This window comes from Halichoerus grypus, chromosome 14 (assembly GCF_964656455.1).
Source record: "Halichoerus grypus chromosome 14, mHalGry1.hap1.1, whole genome shotgun sequence".
NCBI lineage: Eukaryota > Metazoa > Chordata > Mammalia > Carnivora > Phocidae > Halichoerus > Halichoerus grypus.
In genome coordinates, this window is record NC_135725.1 from 41,980,431 (window position 1) to 42,005,480 (window position 25,050).

Sequence of the window (25,050 nt, forward strand, 5' to 3'; positions counted from 1 at the left end):
ACCAGGGCTTTATATCTCAGTGTCCACGCAGATGAGGCCTTGAGTCCACAGAAGAGCAGAGCCTGAGACCTCTATATAAAGCTGGGGCCATTCTCCATCAGAGAAAGGGCAGATTGGAAAAACCCACTCACTGGCAGAGGAGGAAGCCACGGGCACTTGGCTCCTCGGCCTGCATCCAGGTTGGAAGGAAAAAACACATTCCATGGGAAATTAATAACCAATAGGCTTGTCCTCACATGAATTTGCAATTCAAGTTTACGTGGCCCAAAGGATCCAAGAACCTCTAGGCAATGACATTAACATGAAAGTGGGCCTGGGCTGAAAAAGTTTTGGGGGCACCTGGCAGAAATAAAATCAAAATCACTTTAGAGACTCTTCTTCCATCCTAGCCTCATAGGTGTCTCGAGATAAAACCCCACTGAAGGGGAGCTCACGATCCAAAATTACAAAACACATGAGCAAACAATTCACTGTAGATTCGATAAACGTAACACATAGCTCAAATGGGTCACCCTTTTGATCCTTCCAGAAACACCAGTAAAATTGAATTCAATGGATACTTTTTTTTTTAATTTTTTTTTTTTTTTATCAATGGCTACTTCTTTAACATGTTTACTAAAAACAGTAGATTACTTATTTGGGAAAAAGACATGGTCCCTTTCCTCTTTATAAGGACACCAGTCCTCACCAGTCCTCTGACATTCTCACCTAAGCTAGTGTTTAGTTTTCATGGAACTTAGTGTTCCCCTTCAACACCAAGTAGAAATGCATAAAGCCATGTCCTACTTAGGCTCCAAGTCTAGTCTCAAAGGACAAAGAGAGCACTACTGGATTCTCTTCCTGGTAACAGCGAACACTCGCAGCGGGAGAGCACGTCACTCTCTCCCAGCAATTCCCTGGAAACCGCAATCCGCACTCCGCTCGGCCTCCCGGTTTGTCTGTACCTTTGGATGACGTGATTGAAGCACAGTTCGGCCTGCAGGGGCCGCTGTAGGTTCTTCAGGCAGCAGCCCTTCAGCAGCTTCACTAAGCAGTCGTCGTCCACAGAGTAGTCGCTTATGTCTAAAGCCAAACAAACAGAAAGCACACACAAAAGGAAAACCACTTTTTAACATCCCAAGGAAAAATAAAAAATAAAATAAATTAATTAAATAAATAAATAAAACCCCAAGGAAGAGGGAGAACGAATAGCTACGAGGTTTTGGGGGGATCACTGAAAAGTAAGGAAAATATTTCTAGCATTTGTTATGCTTCACTTAATAAAACACAATGAAAATATTTTAAATTAAAAGAAGAGGCAGCTTACTACCTTAATACACCATTTTATTGAAATAGAACTTGAACATCTATCCACTTGAAAATCTTTCTTCAGGTGCTCAGTGCTCATTCTCTGAGTTAGGTGGCCTTAGCTGTACAATAGGAACTCTGAACTCTAAATAAAGTAAGAGCTGTATTAATTCTACAAAAGGTCAAGCAGTGAGGAGCAAGAAGGCTGCCTCCCCCTGTGGCTCTGATTTCTAACCCTGCTGGCTTCACGCAGGGGAGGATAACACTTCCATATGGAGAAGCAGATGGCTTCCTACCCATTAAAAATTCAGGAAGTAGAATACCCTCTCCAGACCATTCTGTTAACAACTTATCAATTCTCCCAGGTTTTGTTCTTTTGGGGGGAAATTCTGTCATAAAATCAGACAAAACGGTTCCCAAGTACATGCAAGTTACCCAAAACCCTCACGAACGTGCAAGTGCTTGAGGCTAACATAAAGGGTTTTCTTTCACCACGTTTTCCCTTTTGAAAATGACTCTTCGCCTTCTACAGCCCAAGGCTGTAGAATATTAAACAAAAGGAACCATATCTCGTGTGACACCAACCTGACAAAGGTAGACATTTCACATCTAACACTTTTGAATTGGGGAGCTTTCTCAAGTGACTGCAACTTAGTCGTTCCCAAGACAGACTGATAATTTATACATTTCCGGCTGTGACAATACAGGGGGTGGGACAGGGAGTAAACCGAACCACTGAGGCCTGGGAGTCCTCATATTGAGACTCCCCTGCTTTCAGTACAAACCTCAGAAATCACCATTAACACATGCTGGTGTTTTGAGTTCGTAAACTGCTTGTTTATGGGAGGTTAATGATGCTACTTAACCAACTGGAAGGAGGTCACTTTACTTCTAGGCGCTAAAAACAGCTGATATTCACCTCTCACTTCCAAGCTCTGATAGTTCATTCACCAAGAAGAATCACAGATATCAACATCAAGTTGATATTCCTATTACTTAAGGACCATTTTTCAGCTCCCCCCCACCCCCTCGGCCACACACACACACACACACACACACAAACATATCTATATGTTTCTAATCATGGATGCTCACTGAAATACATATATAAGAAGCAATATCTTTCCAGGCCTAGAACAAAACCCTTAGGGTCCAAACTGGATGCTAGTTTTTAGTATCATTTTTGTGCATTCTATTGAGTTCTGTATTAGCATTTTATGACAGTTTGTCTTAGCATGAAATTCTGGTGCTCAGTGCATGATGGTTTTGCTGAGGAACCGACATAAAACTATGGAAAATTAAAGTACCACTAAAGCTGCACTTAGCTTTTATTAGATCATAAGTTAAGGATATGGAAAATGGGTCCGAAGATACCACCTTCCTCCAAACCTTAGCAAAACTATTATTTCCTCAGACCACAGAGTACTCTCTGTCAGATGATTATTTTCCCTTAAAACCTGAATGCTTTATCATGATTCTCAACCTCATGGGTGAGTTCACAGATGAACATTTCAACACACAATTTCCATTTTACATTCCAAGAAGATTATACAACAATGCTGCCAAAGCACATTTTCATCACAAAAGATCTGCTTAACTTGCTGTGAATTGTGCAAGACTGTTGAATCACAGATCTGTACCTCTGAAACAAATAATGCAATATATGTTAAGAAAAAAAAAAAAAAGAAGAAGATAGCAGGAGGGGAAGAATGAAGGGGGGGAAATCGGAGGGGGAGACGAACCATGAGAGACGATGGACTCTGAAAAACAAACTGAGGGTTCTAGAGGGGAGGGGGGGTGGGAGGATGGGTTAGCCTGGTGATGGGTATTAAAGAGGGCACGTTCTGCATGGAGCACTGGGTGTTATGCACAAACAATGAATCATGGAACACTACATCAAAAACTAATGATGCTGTCAATGATGTATTCTTGTTGGAACTCAATATAAATGATCTAACTCAAAAACTAATGATGTAATGTATGGTGATTAACATAACAATAAAAAATTAAAAAAAAAAAAAAAGATCTGCTTAACTTAATAAAACAGAGGGTGGGCTGAGGAAAAAGAAAGTTTGAAGCCCAAACTACAAAAATATCCACACTGAACTTTTTAGAAACTAGCTGAAATGCACCAAAGGAAAAATTCAAAAACAGATTTAGAAAGTGAAAAGCCGTAAAGTAGCATTTCCCCTTTTATGTAACCCTGATTATGTTTGCTATATAATTTCACAAAGCAAATTAACTGCAACAGAGAGTCAGAGAAGAACTACTGTACCAACTTCCGGCTCCATGTTGAGTTTAGTTAGATTTCAAATGGAACACTAATGGAATTAGTGGCAGACACTGACTCCAGGCATATTACACCAAGTGTTCTTCACTTATTAAACTGTATCCTTCCCTTTGTATCCCGAACGGGCCTTTCATAATCACACTGTCAGAGTAAAACACCAACTGTATCTTCCACCCTCTTTACTTTAGAGACACCTGCCAAGGGGAAAAGCAAACACATGCAATTCCCAATACTGGGGAGAAAGGGGGTGGAGGCTGGAGTCACCTCGGGTTTACAACTTCACTTCATTTTTTCAGTTTTGGATTTTTTTTTCCCCTTGCTCTGAAAGATAAGAGCTTAATTACTAAAAGGCCATTACTGAGGGGAGCGAGGGAGCAGAGACGGAACTCTGGTAATTTTCCTGCATAAAATAATGGACCTGGAAGAGATTATCATAAATTTTGTGTACAAAATCTTTAGGAAAGAAAACTTTTATTATTTTTTTTTTACCCAGAGGGAACACATACAAAAACAGAATTGTACAAAGTACAGTGCATCTGTCTGAGCTTTCCCCAGCCCTCCTTAAACATCTCTAAGCCGATCATCTCAATAGATCATTAAAAAAACAAGGAATGAATGGAGAGAGCAGTCTGGTTTTTCAAGCCTCTATTGCACTGTACATACTTAGTCAGATACATATATTACTCCTTTACATTTTTCCCCCAACCAATAATGGGACAAAATAAACTTTGAGGTAAAGGCTGAAGATCCTGCTCAAATAGAGAACAATCCAATGGTCCCTCAGGACTTCTTAATATAAAAAGGCCCCGCTCTCTGGTGGTAAATATTAGTCTATACTACAAAGGATAGACATTCAAATGTCAGAATTTATTCAACTGAGCCAAAGCCCTTACATTTGTAGAAAAAACACAAAGAGGGGTGCCTGGGTGGTTCAGTCATTAAGCGTCTGCCTTCAGCTCAGGTCATGTTCCCAGAGTCCTGGGATCGAGCCCCCACATCGGGCTCCCTGCTCGGCGGGAAGCCTGCTTCTCCCTCTCCCACTCCCCCTGCTTGTGTTCCTGCTCTTGCCATCTCTCTCTCTGTCAAAAAAAAAAAAAAAACACAAAGAACAAGATGGTCCACTTTTCCGGGGTGGGGGGAATACTCTACAAATGTTTTCATTAAAAAAAAAGAGGTTTTCGGGCGCCTGGGTGGCTCAGTTGGTTAAGCGACTGCCTTCGGCTCAGGTCATGATCCTGGAGTCCCTGGATCGAGTCCCGCATCGGGCTCCCTGCTTGGCAGGGAGCCTGCTTCTCCCTATGACCCTCACCCCTCTCATGTGCTCTCTCTCTCTCTCTCATTCTCTCTGTCTCAAATAAATAAATAAAATCTTTAAAAAAATAAAAATAAAAAAATAAAAAATAAAAAAAAAAGAGGTTTTCCTTCACCTCCCAGTTTTTACATATCCACTTATTAAAAACATATCCATTTTCCCATTTGGTTTGTGGATATGTGGGTTTTAATCATAGATAATTCTCCTACTGGCAGGAACAATGTTTTCTCAGCCTATCACAATTCTATATCTAGTATGGAAAATCTAAGAGTGTTCAAATGAGCAAGTTAATAAAATGTAGCCCAATTAGTTGAACAAAAATGAACACTAAAATTTGTTTAAAAGCCCAAATGGATATTACAAAGGTGCATTTTGTGAAATCTCATTTTTTAAGGTGAACTTTCATGGAGTTTCATTTCATCTAAAATTCAAAATGATGTAACTTCATGTTGACTTTACACTCAAATCAAACTGAAATATTTTTCCTTTTTTGAAGGAAAATAGTAAAGATCATTTCACATCCATTAGAATGGCTAGTACCAAAAAAAAAAAAAAAAAAACCCAGGATATTAAAAATACTAGTGAGGATATAGAGAAATTAGAACCTTGTGAACTGCTGGAGGGAATGTAAAATGGTACAGCCATTACAGAAAACAGTATGACAGTTCCTCAAAAAATTTAAAATAGAAATGCCACATGATCCAGCAATTCTACTTCTGGGGATATACCTAAAAGAACTGAAAGCGGAGCACCTGGGTGGCTCAGTCAGTTAAGCGTCTGCCTTAGGCTCGGGTCATGATCCCAGGGTCCTGAGATGGAGCCCTGCGTCGGGTTCCCTGCTCGGCGGGTAGCCTGCTTCTCCCTCTACCCCTCCCCCCACTTGTATTCCCTCTCTCTCTCTTTCAAATAAATAAATAAAATCTTTAAAAATAAATAAAAGAATTGAAAACAATCTCAAAAAAATTTTACATAGAAGTATTATTTGCAATAGCCAAAAAGTGGAAGCAACTCAATGTGCAACAGTGGATAAATGGAAAAGCAAAATGTGATATATACATTCAGTGGAATATTATGCAGCCTTAAAGAGGGAAATTCTCACACATGCTACAACATGGATATACCCTGAGGCCATTTTTTTTTTAAGATTTTATTTATTTGACACACAGAGAGAGAGGGAGAGCACAAGCAGGGGGAGAGGCAGATGGAGAGGGAGAAGGAAACTCCCCACTGAGCAGATAGCCCGACATGGGGAGCTCGATCCCAGGACCCCGGGATCAAGGCCTGAGCCAAAGGCAGACGCTTAACCGACTGAGCCACCCAGGGACCCCATTCTCTGAGGCGCCATTATGCAAAGTGAAATAAGCCAGTCCCAAAAGGACAAATAATGTAGGATTCCACTCATATGAGCAACCTAACATAGTCAAATTCATAGTAACAAAAAGTGTAACTGTGGTTGCCAGAGGCAGTGGGGAAAGGGAAATGGAGAGCTATTTTTAATGGGTATGGAAAAGTCCTAGGGACTGGTTGCACAACTATGTGAACAAAGCATTACTGAACTGTACAGTTAAAAATGGGGCACATGGCAAATTTTGTGTACTACAATTAAAAATTAAAAAGAGAGGCACCTGGGTGGCTCAGTCGTTAAGCATCTGACTCCTGATCTCATCAGCTCAGGTCTTGATCTCACGGTCATGAGATAAAAATAAAAATAAATAAAATAAAATAATTTTTGAAAATTAACAAGATATAATTGTAAAAAGAATAGTAAAGAAGCTTAATGCAACTCTATATATAGAAACTATGTAGATAATATATTATTAATGGAACATCTAGAACATACAAAGAAAGTCTAAAATGTCCATATAATGAGACTGTTAAGTTTGTTCTTATACATACACTCCTTTGGTTCTCTGTTAAATAATACAAACTTTAGATTTCTCTTTTTGATTTCAGTTTCTTGAACCTTTTCATCCACTTGTTTCCCTGGTGCCCAGAGATCACAGAGAATTATCAGTCCATGAAGATAAATACTTCAATATTTTGGCTACCGTACCTAAGCCCCAGCTCATAGGGGCTGAAGTTTAATACTTTTCTGTAAGGGGGAGGAAAAAGGAGAGAAAGGGAACCACAGTTCTTTTATAAAAATGCTGCCTTTAATATGGGAGACTGACATTACTCACCCTCCATCAATAGAGGACCTTTGCAGGTGACTTTTTTTTAATAGTAAAGTAGAATATTCCATTTACCTGATCTCCCTGTGATTACCAGTTTATATTCGCAGAATGGTTATTTGGGAGAATTGGGGGGCAGGGGTGCTGGTCTGTGGCCTCAGAACATCACTGCTTTTTGTTCTACTGACTTCTTCAGCTATCCTGCCTGAAACCTTGACCTTATTAGCAATTAAGGCCACTGATTCCCCTTTCATTCTTTTATATTTCTTCTCCTTATTGATGGCAATCTAAAACTAGAATTATTTTAAATATGGAAAGCAGCCTAAATGCCCAACAATATTGAAAGAGTTGATTAAATTATGATACATTAATTCCATGGAGTGCTGTGAAGCTTTTGAAATTATTGTAAGAGCCATTTAACAACAATTTAAAAGTCTATGATAAAAATAGAACTACCATATGATCTAGCAATTCCACTTCTAGGTATTTATCCAAAGAAAATGAAAACACCAACTCAAAAAGTATGTGCACCCTCATGTTCATTACAGCATTATTTACAATAGCCGAGATATGGAAGCCATAGTGGATGAATGGATAAAGAAAATGTAGTATATACATACCACGGAATATTATTCAGCCATAAAAAAATAAAATCTTGCCATTCTGCAACAACATGGATTGACCTTGAGGGCATTATGCTAAGTAATGAAATAAGTCAGACAGAGAAAGACAAATACCATACGATCTCACTTATGTGAAATCTAAAACAAACAAAAGAAAACAAAAAAGCAAGCTCATAAATTGGTGGTTGCCGGGGGTGGGGCATGGGAGGTAGGAGAAACGAGTAAAGAGAGTCAAAAGTATAAACTTCCCATTATAAAATAAATCATGGGGATATAATGTACAGCATGGTGACTATAGTTAATAATACTGTACTACATATTTGAAAGTTGCTAAGAGAGCAGATCTTAAAAGTTCTAACACAAGAAAAAAAATTGTAATATGTATAGTAATGTACGTTAACTAGACTTATTGTGCTGATCATTAGAGAGTCCACAAATACTGAATCATTATGGTATACACATGAAACTAATATAACGTTATATGTCAATTATACTTCAATTTAAAAAAGTTTGATATATTAAGTGAAAAAAAAAGCAGTATAATATGTGTCCAGGTACACTATGATTATAACTATAAAAATAAGGCTAGGATGGAACAAACAAATACTCTAAATTAATTGTGTTGTAGTAGTAAAAATATGCGTAACTTTTTTCACCTACATCTATCAATCATAATTATGTGTTTAATTTTTTAACAATAACTATAAAGAAGAATCTCATTTAACATTTCAGCCTCATTCGATAGCTCCAAATACAAAAATGATCCAAATGAGGTCCTCATCCCTGGAGCTATGTTCAATAATTAATTTCCCATGGGGAGAATATATTGAGTATGGGGCTAGCCACTCCATCAATGCCCATCTTTTTCCAGTTAAGAAATAGGAGTTAACTGTTATAATTTTCCCTGCCTTTTCCTGAACTTCTATGCCCTTTGCCATGTTTGTCACCATGAAGTTTTCATTTTACTTCCGTAGTTAGAACATTCCAAAGGATAAAACCTGAATGATTGCAAGGTTGATAAGGATTACAAAGACTATCATTTATAGCATCATTTATCAAAAGATAGATCCTCTATTTAAGCTAGAGAAGTAGACAATGTCAGAGCAAGAAAACTTTGGAGATTATCTGTGTATTTTTGGGTGTCATTATCCCATTTTACAAGAAACCAGAGGCCCAGAATGATGAGGCATGTTTCCCAGAGTCTGAGAGCTGCAGGGCTGGGACTGTAAGCCCAGATGGCCTGATTTTCCTTCTACTATACCAGCTGCTTCCAGGAACCGGAGCTCCCAGTCAACTGGAGAGAGGCCTCTAGGACAACCAACAGTAATGAGTACAAAAATTAAACTGTGATAAAATTTGAACTGGAAAACAATCTTCTGTGTCTGCAAAAACATAATAGTCATTACCGAGCAAAAGGAGGCATGGGAAGAGTCACAAACTAAAAACCAGAAATGCACTCTAAAACTCGACTGATTGTTCATCTTTTTCAGTGACAAACTTATTCAGATATAATTCACATACCATACAATTCACCCACCGGAAGTACACAGTCCGCTGGTTTTGAGTATGTTACAGAGCTGTACAACCAATACCACGGTCTTAGAACATTTTCATCACTCCAAAAAGAAATGCCATACCCGTTAAAAGCTATCACACACACGCCCCAGTTCCTCCATCCCTAGTTATAAAACCACTAGTCTACTTTCAGTCTTTATAGATTTACCTATTCTCAATATCTCATATAAATGGAACCATGCAATATGCTGTCTTCTGCAACCGGCATCTTTCACGTAGCCTTGTGTCCCCAAGGCTCGTCCACATTGCAGCATGTGTCATTCCTCCCTTCCTCTGATTACAATCACCCAGACCCTTGCGGCCCAAGTGCTTTGTTCTTGTGACGCACACAAATGAACACGGGCCGATATGCACAGGGAAAGGGCAGGAGAGTGGTAATAAAAAAGATTTCCAGGCTTTTACTTTTCATACTTACTTTCATTTTGTAAAGCAGCCTCAGCCTTTTCGACAGTGACCAACAGATTTTCGGAAAGGTCTCTTCTCTTGCTCACTATTGGAAAACCATTCCAGACATACATCATTTCCTAATGAGGAAGAATGAAAAGCCATTTGCAATTATGTGAGGTCATTCAATGTCCTTTACAACAACGAAACTACTCTCTTGGTTGCTACAGATCTCAAGACAACATTCAGAGATCACTTGCCTTAGCTTTCCTTATTTGGAGTGTACTGAATATAATTTCCCCTTTTCTCATTTTATTATATGCCTTTTGCCTTTTATACTATGAAGTAATTCAGTATATACAGTATATTACATTTTTACTGAAAAATTTATTACTCATTCATTTACGCATCTACTACCGGTATTCGATCCTTTTGGAAGATAACAGTTTACAAACACAGAAATAAATAGAATATTTTTAACTGACACTATGAACAATTGTATTCGATACAAAGTTTTGTTGTTACTTTTAAGTAAAGGGAAACATTTTTAAAATATCTGCCAATTGTTTACATATTCCAAGGACTTCACTGGAAACGAACATAGAAAATATTTTAATGGTTCTTTTATCCCATTAAAAACATGTGACAGTCCAGTGATCAACATGCAGGAAATGCATTCATCTAAAGGCCATATGGCTGAATGACAGCCCCTGAAAATGTAAACTAATGATTTCTCATTGCAAATTACATCTCATAGGCTAACAGATGAGAAATATTTTGGACCAAAAGCAAATATGCTTTTGCTTGAAAATATTTTTCTAACTTTCCTGGTAGTACATTCATATTTTTAAGGGTATGAAATAAGCAGGGTAATTAGTATCTTCTTCGAGATAAATGAATTTTAAAATACGATAAAGATATTGTTTGAACAGCTCCTTACAGGGAAGTAGTGGAAATGAGGAAAATACATTCAAGTGGCAGCAAAGTCATCTCTACTCTATGGCACTGAAAACGAAGATCACAACACTCTAATTTTTTTTTTCTTTACATCTAACAGTTTCTTATTGCTAATGGTGTAAGAACTCGGTTCAATAATTAATGGAATAATTAACTGATGATCTTTAAATTTTGTTTTTATCGATAGACTATTTTATCAGGAGAAGGCAAGCTCACATCTGAGATTCTATGAAAAATAACATTTTGGTGAAATTCCTAGTTAACCACAAATTCAAACCAATTCTACACCTTTAAGCCTGTAGAAAGAAGTGCTGTGAGTTACCCTTCCTGAAGACCCTTAGTGATCAAAGTAAGATATAGTTATGTACACACCAGCATCTAAGTTCTAGGGCACAGAAAGGGCTATTATGCTTTAGAAAATTTTCACGGAAGTTCTGTGACACAAAAAATTTCCCAGTGCAAATCACTTGATAGAAATCAATCATCAGGAACAGATCTAAAAGCTGTAATTGGTGAAACAGCAATAGGCTCCCATGTTAGCTGGAAAAGGGGGATGTTTGGTCATTTTTGTGATTTGCATGGTGTCCTGTTTTTATCTGTGCTCAGATTTGATGACAGAGTGCTATTTTTGTCTCATTCCATCACAGGCACAGAATAACCTGCTCTGATGGTGGTGCTCTCTGAGACTGTTGATCTTAAGTAGAGAACACCTGGACCTAGGTATAGGTTAGCTCCTATCTGACACCTGTTAGAGGCTGCAGTTTTCTTTCTCACAGAATATATAAAGAGCTCCTACAAGTCAATGACAAAACAACAAACAACCTAATGAAAAATTACGTTAGTATATGAACAATTCACAAGAGAAGAAATAAAAATAATAAGCACATGAAAAGATGCTCAACCGTACCAACAGGGAAATGTAAATTAAAACAGCGAAACACTGTTGGTAGACATTTAAACCAGTAGAGCCTTTCTGGAGGGCAATTTGGCAACGTCAAAATAATAAGTGCATATACCCTTCAACCAGGAATTCCATTTCTAGAAGTCTTTCCAGAGAATTATATGACCATGCACCAAAAAAAAAATATAAAAGAATATTCATTGTAACATGTTAGTAATAGTAAAAACTGGAAACTAAACTGTCAAAGGGGAATCACTGAATAAACTCTGGAATATTAAAAAAAAAAGAAAAAAATCAAGAAACTCCAAAGGAGGACTGCAGACTTCAGCTTGCATTTAATGGTTTTCCTGTGCTGACTACCTACGCAAAACTAAAGCCCCAAAGGGCCAGAATAATTTGATATATTCAGTACTTTTAAAGAAGTATTCATTAAAGGGGCGCCTGGGTGGCTCAGTTGGTTAAGCAGCTGCCTTCGGCTCAGGTCATGATCCCAGGGTACTGGGATCGAGCCCCGCGTTGGGCTCCCTGCTCAGCGGAGAGCCTGCTTCTCGCTCTCCCTCTATCTGCCGCTCTGCCTACTTGTGCTATCTCTGTTAAATAAAAAAAAAAAAAAAATCTAAAAAAAAAAAAAAGAAGTATTCGTTAAAAAAAATTTAAGTGGAAATTATGCTTTTCATGAAGTCTACTCTAAACAGCATAATGATTAAGAATGTGAGCTCCAGGGGCACCTGGGTGGCGCAGTCGGGTAAGTGCCCACTCTTGGTTTCGGCTCAGGTGAGATCTCAGGGTCGTGAGATCAAGCCCCGCATTGGGCTCTACACTGAGCATGGAGTCAGCTTGAGATTTTCTCTTCCTCTCCCTCTGCCCCTCCTGCTCATGCTCTCTATTAAATAAATAAATCTAAATTAAAAAAAAAAGACAGAAAGAAAGAGAGCTCCAGCACCACACTGTTGAATGCAGCGGCCACCAGCCACTTAGGGCACTTGAGCACCGGAAATGTGGCTAGTGCAAACTGAGATATGCTCTATGAGTAAAATACACGCTAGATTTCAAATAATTAGTACAACAGAAAGGAATGTGAAATATCTCATTAAGTTTCTACTGGTTACATGTTCAAACAAACATTTTACATATACTGAGTTAAACAAAATATATTCTTAAAATTATTTTCATGTTTCCTTTAATTTTTTACACTTTTTGACATTTTAATTTTTAATACAGCTACTAGAAAAGGTGAAATCATCTAAGTGGCTTGCATTGGAATTCAACTCAACTTTAATTAAGCCAACTCACCTCTCTGCCTGAATTTCCTTATCTGTAAAATGGGGCTACAGAGAGAAAGTACTCCCATAGAGTTACTGTAAGAATTAAATTATGTATTTTTTAAAATAGCCTTTCAAAAAATATTAGACGATAGATTTTTTGAATATCATAATGTCTAGAACATATCAAGTAGTCAAAAACATTAGCTATAATTTTTATGATTATTAATAATTCATAAGTGTTCACCTTACAAACACCCTTACAATGGCGTTTAGTTGAGCTAAACTTCACAGCAAACAGCTAAACTTCACAGGTGTGCTTCCTGCTGTTGTGAATAGATAATTTCTAAAACACAAACACTAAATAAAATAAAGACAGATACCAGGGCAGGCACGATGAGCTTCACGGGTGCAGGCAACGAGGCAGAGTAACGACGAGACTTCCTTACAGCAAACTTCTCAGTAGGGATAGATTTCCCTGCAATTCTCTGCTTCAAACTATCCACCTGTCTGTGAAGAGCCCAACCCCAGCCCCAGCAAAAGGTCATTAGAACACATATGTAATTGATACCTGCAGTTTTCACACTGTGCCCCAGCATGCTCCAGCAGCATCAGCATCATCTGGAGATGTGTTCTAAACGCAAATTTTCAGGGTGCCTGGGTGGTTCAGTCAGTTAAGCATCTGCTTTCAGCTCGGGTCATGATCCCAGGGTCCTGGGATCAAGCCCCACATCGGGCTCCCTGCTCAGCGGGGAGTCTGCTTCTCCCTCTCTCTCTGCCTCTTCCCTGGCTTGTGTGTGCTCTCTCTCTCTCTCTCTCTCAAATAAATACAAAAAATCTTTTTTTTTAAAAAGATTTTATTTACTTGTCAGAGAGAGAGAGAGCACAAGCAGGGGGAGCGGCAGGCAGAGGGAGAGGGAGAAGCAGGCTCCCCGCTGAGCAAGGAGCCCTGACGCGGGACTCGAATGACCTGAGCTGAAGGCAGACGCTTGACCGACTGAGCCACCCAGGCGTCCCTACATAAAATATTTAAAATTTTTTTTTAAAAACTGCAAATTTTCAGACTCCACCCCAGTGGTGGAGTGACCTAATTTCAGTGACTCTAGAGCTGGGCCCAGCAATCTGGATTCTTATGAGTCCTCCAGCTGATTTAGATGTGTGCTCAAATGTGAGAACCACCAACTGACACATAATTCTCTCTAGTTAACTTAGCTAATGTCTTAATTTATCAAACACAATCAAGGAAATCTAGATATAAAATTGGCAATGCACCCCAATGTTTGTAGCAGCAATGTCCACAATAGCCAAATATGGAAAGAGCCCAGATGTCCATCGACAGATGAATAGGTAAAGAAGATGTGGTATATATATATACAATGGAATACTACTCAGCCATCAAAAAGAATGAAATCATGCCATTTGCCACGATGTAGATGGAACTAGAGGGTGGAAGAAGCAGTGGAAATGTGAAGTGGGGGTTGAGGATCAGAGAAAACATGCTTTGGACAGGAAATCATGTGGTTTGAAGACTGCAGAGTCAGTATGAAAAAAACATTCACTGGGTGACTCTCCTCTCATTATCCCAACAAATTGGATGCTATCATATAGCATTGTGCTAAGCAAAATAAGCCAGTCAAAGAAAATTCCATATGATTTCACTCATATGTGGAATTTAAGAAACAAACAGATGAATAGAGGGGAAGGGAAAGAAAAGTAAAATAAGATGAAAACAGAGAGGGAGGTAAACCATAAGAGACTCTTAATTATAGGAAACAAACAGGATCACTGGAGGGGAGGTGGGTGGGGGGATGGGGTAATTGGGTGATGGGCATTAAGGAGGGCCCTTGAAGTAATGAGCACTGGGTTCTACCTCTGAAACTAATAATACAGTATATGTTAATTAAATTGAATTTAAATTAAAACATTTTAAAAAATAAAATTAAAATAAAAATTGGCAATTTCCATAAGTAAGCAGGAAAAGAGTCCAAAGTATTTACTTATACGTGGATACTCAGAGAGAGGGAAAAGGGTATATGGTACATTTCGTATTCCTATCTATTCCTACTTATTCCTGTCTTTTTCCTAGGACACAGATCTATAAGGTAATGTGCTTCAAAACATAGCTATCAATTAATACATACTTAGATAAGAAGTTTCCCAAACATAGGTTATTTTGAAAATAATCAGCTAAAGACATGCACCATGATTACAAACTTCCTCTTAAAAGCCTAAGAAATCCCAATTGTGAAATTCACAAGCACATAAAAATGAGAGTAGGACGGAGACACTTTATATTCCCACAGCATTTTCTTACACACAGATTTGTAAGTGCATCAAACAGGTTGCTGAGACAAAGTTCAGTGATCCAATTACATCACTGAAAGAAAAAGTAAGATGAAACAAGAGAAAAAATACTCCAATAAGAGGACAAGATTGTGTTTGGTTCTTTCTGGGCATGATTTGGGGATATGAATTTTAAAGCAGAATGCCCATGATTTGATGTTCAGTAACGTCAGTGGAAGAAGCAGTGGAAATGTGAAGTGGGGGTTGAGGATCAGAGAAAACATGCTTTGGACAGGAAATCGTGTGGTTTGAAGACTGCAGAGTCAGTATGAAAAAAACATTCACTGGGTGACTCTCCTCTCATTATCCCAACAAATTAGATGCTATCATATAGCAGACCTCAAGCTTTCTCCTGAAAATAGGACTGGTTACATGTTTCACAGAAATTGTCTGGATATGGAGAAAACTTACTCTAAAGTGGAAGAAACAGAGGGAGATTTAAAAGATTTCAACATATTTTAATATTCCATTCCATTCCATCCGTTGTTTGTGTGAAACATGACATGCATTTTACCAGTAAGACGTGGCATGAATCCTACCATGGGTTCCACTGATGTTGATTCTATAGTTAGTAACATGGTCCTTTTTTCAAAAAGAGCTTTTATTTTATTTTATTTTTTTAAAGATTTTATTTATTTATTTGAGACAGAGAGAATGAGAGAGAGAGAGCACATGAGAGGGGGGAGGGTCAGAGGGAGAAGCAGGCTCCCTGCCGAGCAGGGAGCCCGATGCGGGACTCGATCCAGGGACTCCAGGATCATGACCTGAGCCGAAGGCAGTCGCTTAACCAACTGAGCCACCCAGGCGCCCTAAAAAGAGCTTTTAAAGAGAAGGTGAAAAAGTGGTCTTGGTCGTATCTTCAGATTTGCCTTGACAAGTCTTGAGGGTCCAGCTAAGATATTATTTCTCATAACATAGGCACCGAATGCAGGATTCCATGTAAAAGGTTTTGTCATTATTTATGTTTGAAGAATGTAGCAGAGTTTCTCCGTTCCTGAACGGAGTGGTCATCTTCAGTGGTCAGCTTCTCCCCTCTACCACAGCCTCCCATCCCTGCAGACCTATCTTAGACCACACTTCGGCACCTGTGACTTTTCTACCTCAAAGCACAAATTCAAGCATACCACTCTGAATACCATTCTCTTCATTCTTACTTGGCTGTTATAGTACGACTGTGTCAGTCTACTTGCCCTTCAACCTTCTCCCTATCTGCAATCTCCCTCTCTCACTGTGCCTCCATATTCCTGCTCAGATGGCCCTGATCTTTACTGCTACATGCTCTAGCCTCAGTCCTAAACTCCCTCGTCCACTGCCTAGTTGCTATGCTCATCTGGCAAAAACCCAACCCTGGATGAGGCTCCGTGTTCATTTTCCCTGCACCTGCACTGCGAGCAGACTGTAAAATCACTGTAAATTAATCAGCACCGACCTCAAATGGGCCCTTGTGCTACCAGCCATTCCTCCTACAGTGTTTCTCTCATAACTCCACCATCCCACTCTCTGCAACAATGATTTCAAACATTCACCATCCCCCCTCACACCTGCAGCCCGCTCCCTTCTCTTTCATTCTCAATAGAGGACCCTGCCTCCTATTTTGCAAAGAAAAACACAAGCTAGGAGATGCAGAGCTCTCCCTCTCATACTACAGCTCATAAGCTTGCCTGCCTCTGCCCCTATTCTGGACTTCTGCCCTTCTGATACAACAGAGGACCTGGTCGTCCTCCTGGATAAAACCAACTGTGCCATCAGTGCTTTGGATTCTAACTCCTCCTGCCCTTTCTGGACACTTACAAATATCAATTGTCCCATTTCTTGCTTCTAAGTGTAACTTTTCTTCAACTGGATCCTTCCCAGTGGTTCTTGAGAATGCTCACAACTCTCCCATTAAAACATTTTCTGACATGACATCTCCCTCCAACTACCATTCTCTCTCTCCCCTCCCCGTCGTAGTCAGGATTATCCAGGGATGCATTTATGCTCAACTCTGCATTTCTTTTCTTCAGCCACCTCCAGTCTGACTCCCACCTCTACTCGATGACCTTATCAGCCCCTGCTAGGGTTACCAATGATCCTTGTCACTCTGTCTTATTTATAAATGGAAGACTGTGTTCTCTGAGACATATTCTGAGTCACCCCTGACCTTTCTTTTCTTTTGACCTATAAACAGCTGACCCTTGAACAACATGGGGATTAAAGGCACCAACCCCCCCCACAATTAAAAATCCACATATAGCTTTTGACTCCCCTCAAATTTAACTGCTAACAGCCTACTGTTGACCAGAAGCCTTACTGATAACATAAACAGTTGATTAACACTATATTGTATGTTGTATGTACTAAATACCATACTCTTACAATACAATAAAGTAGGCTAAAGAAAAGAAAATGCTATTAAGAAAATCATAAGGATGAGAAAATACATTTTCAGTACTGTACTGATCAAGAAAATCCACGTGTAAGTAGACCGACACAGTTCAAACTCATGTTGTTCAAGGGTCAACCGTACATTAAATGTAGATGGTGTCCTATCAAATATCACCTTTTAGTTCTTTAATGTGCAGTGCTCCTTCCTGCAACAGGCTCATCTCACATGCTGTTCCTTGGTCTGAAACTATACCACCACAACTCCCTGCTGCCTCAGCAGCTCCTACTCCACCTTCAGATACCATCTCGACCATTACTGCCTCTGCGTGCATATACATACCCCTCCTCCCATTGGGGACAGGGGGGCACAGTGGGTAGTGTTGGCAATGCGAGTATTATCAGTTTCTGGCTTGCTAACTGTGGTCCCAATCACCAAAAGAGGAAAGAATACCAGGTTTGCTCAGGAAGACTGAACATGGTAAGTTTAAAATGTTCTTGGGGCGCCTGGGTGGCGCAGTTGGTTAAGCATCCAACTCTTGGTTTTGGCTCAGGTCATAATCTCATGGTCTTGGGATCAAGCTCCACATCTGCTTGGGACTCTCTCCCTCACCCTCTGCCCCTCCCCTGCCCTCTCTAAAATAAATAAATAAATAAAACCTTTTATAAATAAATTAATTAATTAATTAAAAAGGGGTGCCTGGATGGCTCAGTCGTTAAGTGTCTGCCTTCAGCTCAGGTCATGATCCCAGGGTCCTGGGATCGAGCCCCGCATCGAGCTCCCTGCTAAGCAGAAAGGCTGCTTCTCCCTCTCCCACTCCCCCTGCTTCTGTTCCCTCTCTTGCTGTGTCTCTCTCTGTCAAATAAATAAATAAAATCTTTAAAAAAAAAAATTAAATACATAAATAAACAAATAAAATGGTTTCACATATCCAAGGAAAGGTGACAAATGGGAGCTGGCTATATGGGTTGAGAGCTCAGTGAGGAGGTCTGAACAAGGGACTTAAACTTCGCCTGGCTGAGATTTCCTAAGGTTGAGGCTCTAAGACATCAACATTTAAAACCTGGATAAAACAGGATGAGCCTACAAAGATACTGAGAAGGAATGGCAAGAAAAGTAGTAAGGAAAAAAATTACTCATGTATTATAATTTTGTAATTATTTGTGTAATAATTTCACCGACGTCTGGTTCCACTACAAGATTATAAACTCCACAAGGACAGGAGCCATGCCTGTTTATTCAACACCTAACACGGTATCCTTCACACAGCAGGTGCTCAAAAACAAGGTTACAGATGATGGATGGACACTGATCTAAACAAAGTTAAACAGATTTGTTCACGACAGACCTTCTCTGAATGTGGTTTTTAAGAGTTCCTGCATCGAATGAATAGAAATTAAAGAAGATATGAAGGTAAAGTCTGGGAGAACACTTAGAAAAGGAAGATGTATCCAGGATCTCTGTTAGAGCAATAGTGCCTTGCTTACCTGAATAAAGTTACTATATCCTCTTTAGTTGTTACTACATCCTCCTCTGGAAGCATACTCAAAATTGCAGCTTTCAAGAACACATATGTTGCCTTGAGGAAAAGGAGAGAAGCAGCTAGTTATAGGGCATCTCTAGGTCCATGACATTTCTATCTTGCAAGTCGGGAATGACCTACAAACTGTCCAGATGTAACATTTAAAAGGCACCAAAGAAATAAAAGGAAATGAAGTCTTTTACTGCCTATTCCTATTTAGAATAACACTTTTCAGTTAATTTTGACCATTTTCCTATTATACAACTGTAGCATTTATGGGCAAGAAAGTACACAGAATGAATAAGAAATCATCTCATTTCTCCCAACTTCTCACAAATAGATCAGAATTAATTTTAATTATTATGAAAAGCCTTGTCATCAGGGCATCATAAAATCTACAGAAAAATTATCAAGACTGTTGATACTGAGTAACTTTTAAATGTAAGTGCATGTCAGACTCAGAGGTAAAACCTCTTTGTTAAAAAGGACTGTTTGGATGGCCTTTAAAGCATGTAGTGCTAAGGACAGTGCTTATAAGCAGTAGGTACTTAATGCCTATTTCCTCCTTTGATGAATCCCTAAGTGGAGAAGGTAGTATTGATGTCATACTTCTGAACAGTCTTAAAGAAAAATCATCCTGGACACTTACTAGCAAACAGATAACAGTAACGAAAGCATAGCACTTTACCTTGGACCATTTACTTTCTTTGCAGAGCAGATCGGAATAATAATATGCCTCCATCCAGTTTTGTTGGAATACATAAATCCACATCAGCTCCCAGTAACAGAGATGGTGAAACTGTTTCCATTCTTCTTGAACTGAAATGCATTTTCGAAATATCTCTTGTGCCTATAAGTCAATTGCATAAAGCTGATCATCCAGATATTACACAAGGAGATAATAACCTAATGGAAAAATACATAAATCACTTTGTACAAAAAGAACAAAAGCATCGCTCATTAAACCACTCAATGTGATGATGTATGTTCCTTTCCCTACATGCAATTATACAATTAAGTTCTGCCTCTTGATTTAGCTTCGTGAGGGGGCTGTGAGACTTTATATGTGGGAGTAGTGAAGTTCCTTCCCAAGGAAGATATAAAATGCAGAAGTCCTTTACCAAAGGACTGAAAATAAAAGTCAGAACTCCTAGAAGTTAAAATACACCTTAAACAAAGTTAAAGGCAGACTGGGAGAAGATATCACTACATCCACAACTGGCCAAAATTAACCCTTATCATACAACAATTTAATAAAATCCTTTAAAAAAAGACAACTCAATGGGGAAATTGTCAAAGATATGACTAGGTAATCAGAGAAAAAGATATACAAGTGACAAACATACACACAAAGAAATCTGTAAACTGAAAAATATAAACTTGAAAATTAGATTTTTGGGGCACCTGGCTCAGTCAGTCGAACATCTGACTTTCGGTTTTGGCTCAGGTCATGATCTCAGTATCCTGAGATCAAGCCCCACGTCGGGCTCCAAGCACAGCACAGAGTCTGCTTGTCCCTCTCCCTCCCACTCTGCCTCCCCGCGCCGCTCTTGAGCGAGTATGTACATGCTCGCTCTCTCTCTCCCTAAAATAAATAAATAAAATCTTTTTAAAAATTAGATTATCATATTTTGGCTATGACATGGGCAAAAATACAACAGATAATGTGCAGAGTTGCCAAAGTGCGTTGGAAACAAGTATTCTCATATCTTTATAGGAGTTTAAATGGAATAACCTTAGTTAGAAGGTCAATTTGGCTAAATTTATCAAAATGCAAACATCTTTGACCTAGAAATCCTGATAATCAGAATCTGTCTTATATAAATACACCTGTGCACAGAAATATACACATGATGATGTTTACAACAACACTATATATAGTAGCCAAATGTCTATCAATAGTGGGCTGCTTTACTAAGTATCATATACCCATCTCATGGAATGAAATCCAGCCATCAAAAAGAATGAAGGAGATTTAGATATACTGACCTGGAAAGAAATCCAAGATGTATTGTAAGTAGAAAAAAAAAAAAAAAACCAAATCAAAGAAAAGTACATATGTTTGACCTCATTTGTGTAGAAGACAACTATTTGTGAGTATACTTATAGGAAAAGCTCCACAGTCGTCTTCCTCAAGAGAATTAGTGAAGGATTTCCTCTGCTGAGGAGTATGTGCAATACAGTGTGGCTATATCTCATTCAGGGGCTAGATTTCAAAATCAATATGCAATACAGAACCTGTATTCCCTTAAAGGTGCCCACTTGTATTTTGTATATTCTACTCCAAGCTGCCTCACATACTTAATGTGTAAGTATAGACTGTATTCAGTAATCTACATATAGAAATGCATACACAAAATTAAACTGGGGCGTTTTAATAACGTATGTTGTCTTTACTTCTGTCTAGTGCATACCGCTGAATTTACTTATGTTGAATGAGTGTGACACAACTCCACCTTACAGACAACTCTCCAAATTACTCCCCCCAAGATAAATTACCTCTTCCACATTCCCTTTCAGCAGCTCTATCCGGGCATGATAAAACAACATGAGGGAGCCCTGGGGAGAAAGGAAGCAGAGAGACTGATCAGTGGTCAGCCCCGCCTGACTGGTTATGGCTGAAACATGTACTTGAAATTCTAAGCATACGTTTGGAAACTGCTGGAGGAAGGGTGCAAGGAGACTCTCTGCTTCCACAACATTCACTTCTCCTGTACCTAGAAATTTAACAGGAAAAGCCTCAGTCTTCACAACAGGGTAGATACTTAGATTAGATTATCATATTTTGGCTATGACATGGGCAAAAATACAACAGATAATGTGCAGAGTTGCCAAAGTGCGTTGGAAACAAGTATTCTCATTATCTTTATAGGAGTTTAAATGGAATAACCTTAGTTAGAAGGTCAATTTGGCTAAATTTATCAAAATGCAAACATCTTTGACCTAGAAATCCTGATAATCAGAATCCGTCTTATATAAATACACAGTATTTCTCCACATTTCAGTAAAATATAGCAAACACCTATTCATGGAAAAGATAAGAACTGTTAATTTGGCAAGACAAGTCCCACCCATGACTTTAGTTTAAGAAAGCTCTAGGACCGACTAATTCTTAAGAATGGAAGGAGTTATCGTTGAGTCCTAATTGGGCTTTCTGGTTTTAAAAGCAATATTAACTTAACTTAGCCAAAAATTTAATTTTCTACTCAAAAAGAAATCTAATATGAACATGCTAAAACAGATCAACTTAAACAAATTTTACAGAATGTTTTTAGCGGAGAACAGATACAAAATATTCAGGGAAAGAAACCCTCCACCCCCTCTGCCAAATGTTACTATGACAAATGTCACTATTTTTCATCTTTACTCAAAAAAGAAAAAAAAGTAAACAGATACAGACTACTAGCTCTTAGTGATTTTTTTCTAATTGTTTTAATTGAAATATAACAAACAATGTTATGTTGGTTTCGAGGGTACAATCTAAATTTTTTACTTACTCAGACGAAAGGTAATCTATTTTCAATGACATAAAACGTAATCCAGTCCTTACCAAGGATGAGGGAGATGTAAGTATGAAAAGCTAGTATAGTTAAGCAGCATAGTGGAGACCTCATGCTTCTTCCGGATGCACCTTCCTGTAACTGCAGGAGGCCCAACTCCTGTGGGAAGCAAATGCATTTCAGAAGGAGAAAACATGATTGAAAAATCACATTCAGATACTACAGAGGCCGAGTTCCTGTGTCTCCACCCTCCAAGAAGGTGGGGTTTATTTTTCAAGAGCTTAGAATAGGGGCAATGCCTGACCAGAAACAAAGTTTACATTTTATTTATTTATTTTTTAAAGATTTTATTTATTTATTTGACAGAGAGAGACACAGCCAGAGAGGGGACACAAGCAGGGGGAGTGGGAGAGGGAGAAGCAGGCTTCCCACTGAGCAGGGAGCCCGATGCGGGGCTCGATCGCAGGACCCTGGGATCATGACCCGAGCCGAAGGCAGAAGCCCAACCACTGAGCCACCAGGCACCCCACAAAGTTTACATTTTAAACTGGCATAAGATAATCTCACAAATTCTTTCATATTATGTGATTCTACGGAGAGGACAAAGGCAGTGCTCATTTCATAGAAATGTTGTATTTCTCTGATAAAAATATTAATTTATTAAAACATGTTGAGGATCTAAGTGCAAGGCATTATGGTGGGTATGAACAAATACAGGGTCTTTTTTAAACATTTTTTTATTTAAATTCAATTAATTAACATATAATGTTTTATTGGTTTCAGAGGTACAGGCCTGTGATTCATCAGTCTTATATAATACCCAGTGCTCATTACATCACATGCCCTCCTATTAGTCATGAACAAATACAGTTTTGTCTTCAAAGATCTTTCCATCAAATAGGTAAGAAGACACTACATGAACACACGGTTGTATTAGAATATGGTGAGTGCCATAGGAAAGATAAATGATTCTGAGTCAGGAATACTTGAGCCTCACTGGGAGAGAATAAGGGAGAGTTTGAGGAATAGCTGACATTTATCTCAAACCTAATGGATGGAGAGGCTCTCAAGAGAACTTATTTGGGAGGCTGTTGGCTAGGGAGGACATCCAAAATAGAGAATAGCAGAAGCACAGAAAACAGAAAAGCACAGGACCTGTCTGGGGGGAGAAATAACAGCTTCTTATACTTGTCCTCATATAGTTCTCAAAACCTGCCCTCTTCACTAACAGGGACAGCTTTTGCAATAAGGCAACCCTGGTAATAGCATATTGAGTGTTAGGTTTAATTAATGTTATACATTACAAAAACAACCACACAGAAATATAATGAATGAGACTCATGAAAAACAAAATTTCCTTGCTTAGTTTTATCACGAAACTTATAAAAGTGCAAAGAAACCCAAAATACTATAACTATACTTGATCCAGGTGAAACAAAAAACGTGAGACATGGAAATCTAGCTTAATTTCCTGGTTTTACAGAACACTCTGGGGTTGCTAAAAGGTTAAGGAAGCATATTTTAACCACACAAGAGTACTAAAGTCCAGCAAGTAGCAATGTTAGTAAAACATAATTTTTAATCCCAGAACTTAGGTAACAAATATAAAAATGTTTAGCTTTCAATAGCAAAACCATCTCAGCTCCTGAAAAGTACTATCAAGACCCCAATGACTTTTTACTGTCCTGCAAACAAATTGTCAATAATTGTCATGCTGGTTATGAGGATGTGCTGCATTGCCCTTTATTCAGTAAATAATGTTTTATCTTTCCTGTCAAAATCAAGATAAAATTAAATGTGTACCCTGTTTCCTGAAAATCCTATAAATTCTAGTAGTCTGATAATCCGTGCTGGTAAAAGGGAGAGCATCTGCAAGAAGAAAAAAAGAAGTATATTTGTTAGTGTATCTATCTACAGATAAATATTAACCTCAAACAACTTAAAGTTTTAATAATTCGGTAATATGAAATATTAGAACAAAGTTTAAACCACTATACCTATCTCAATCATCACATATTGCACATACGGTAATCATTACTTGTGACTTAATTTCATTTAGCTAAGACAATGAACCTAAAAAATTAAAAAACAAAACACACAACAACAACAACAAAAACCATAGCCTTTTCAGGACACTCTAGAGAATACTTGGTCCTCCTATGTGCAGTTATTAAGCGCTGAGAAGGCAATCCCTCTGTGCCCACTTCCAAACAAGATCTCCTTTAACATCCTTTTCCAGAAAGCAAGTCTATTGAATTCTGCATACTATGCAGGCATCACCCAAAAGTGAACAGCATGGCACTACAGTTGCTTTCTAGAATCCCTGGGGAGCAGCGGGGAGGGGAAATCCAGCCAGCGCAAGAACAGTCACCTGCTTGTTCACTTTGCTTGGAAGGAGAAATGGCCACGTGTGTGATTCTATACGGATTCATCGGCTGGAGCCAATGGTTTGGCTGGATGGTCAGGGATTTGGAAGGAATATCATTGGAATATTAATGACAAGGAAGTCTAGGGAAGAGCACAGACCTCTCTGAATGAGCAAAAAACATGAAGATATTTGT

The 25,050-nt window shown here is 38.7% G+C and overlaps 1 protein-coding gene across 4 annotated transcripts in view; it reads right to left on the reverse strand.

Moving 5' to 3' along the window:
- The window catches only part of TTC39B (tetratricopeptide repeat domain 39B), a 125,989-nt gene that overhangs the window by 11,209 nt on the left and 89,730 nt on the right, over positions 1-25,050 (reverse strand). For all 4 annotated transcript variants that reach the window (XM_036073427.2, XM_078061212.1, XM_078061211.1 and 1 more), the window contains 9 exons: positions 24,293-24,358; positions 22,540-22,648; positions 21,639-21,706; positions 21,489-21,548; positions 19,678-19,839; positions 18,955-19,046; positions 13,146-13,272; positions 9,674-9,782; positions 945-1,062 (listed from right to left, as the gene is read on the reverse strand). In XM_036073427.2, the coding sequence (XP_035929320.1) occupies positions 945-1,062; positions 9,674-9,782; positions 13,146-13,272; positions 18,955-19,046; positions 19,678-19,839; positions 21,489-21,548; positions 21,639-21,706; positions 22,540-22,648; positions 24,293-24,358 (911 nt within the window). The remainder of the gene's footprint in view (positions 1-944; positions 1,063-9,673; positions 9,783-13,145; positions 13,273-18,954; positions 19,047-19,677; positions 19,840-21,488; positions 21,549-21,638; positions 21,707-22,539; positions 22,649-24,292; positions 24,359-25,050) is intronic.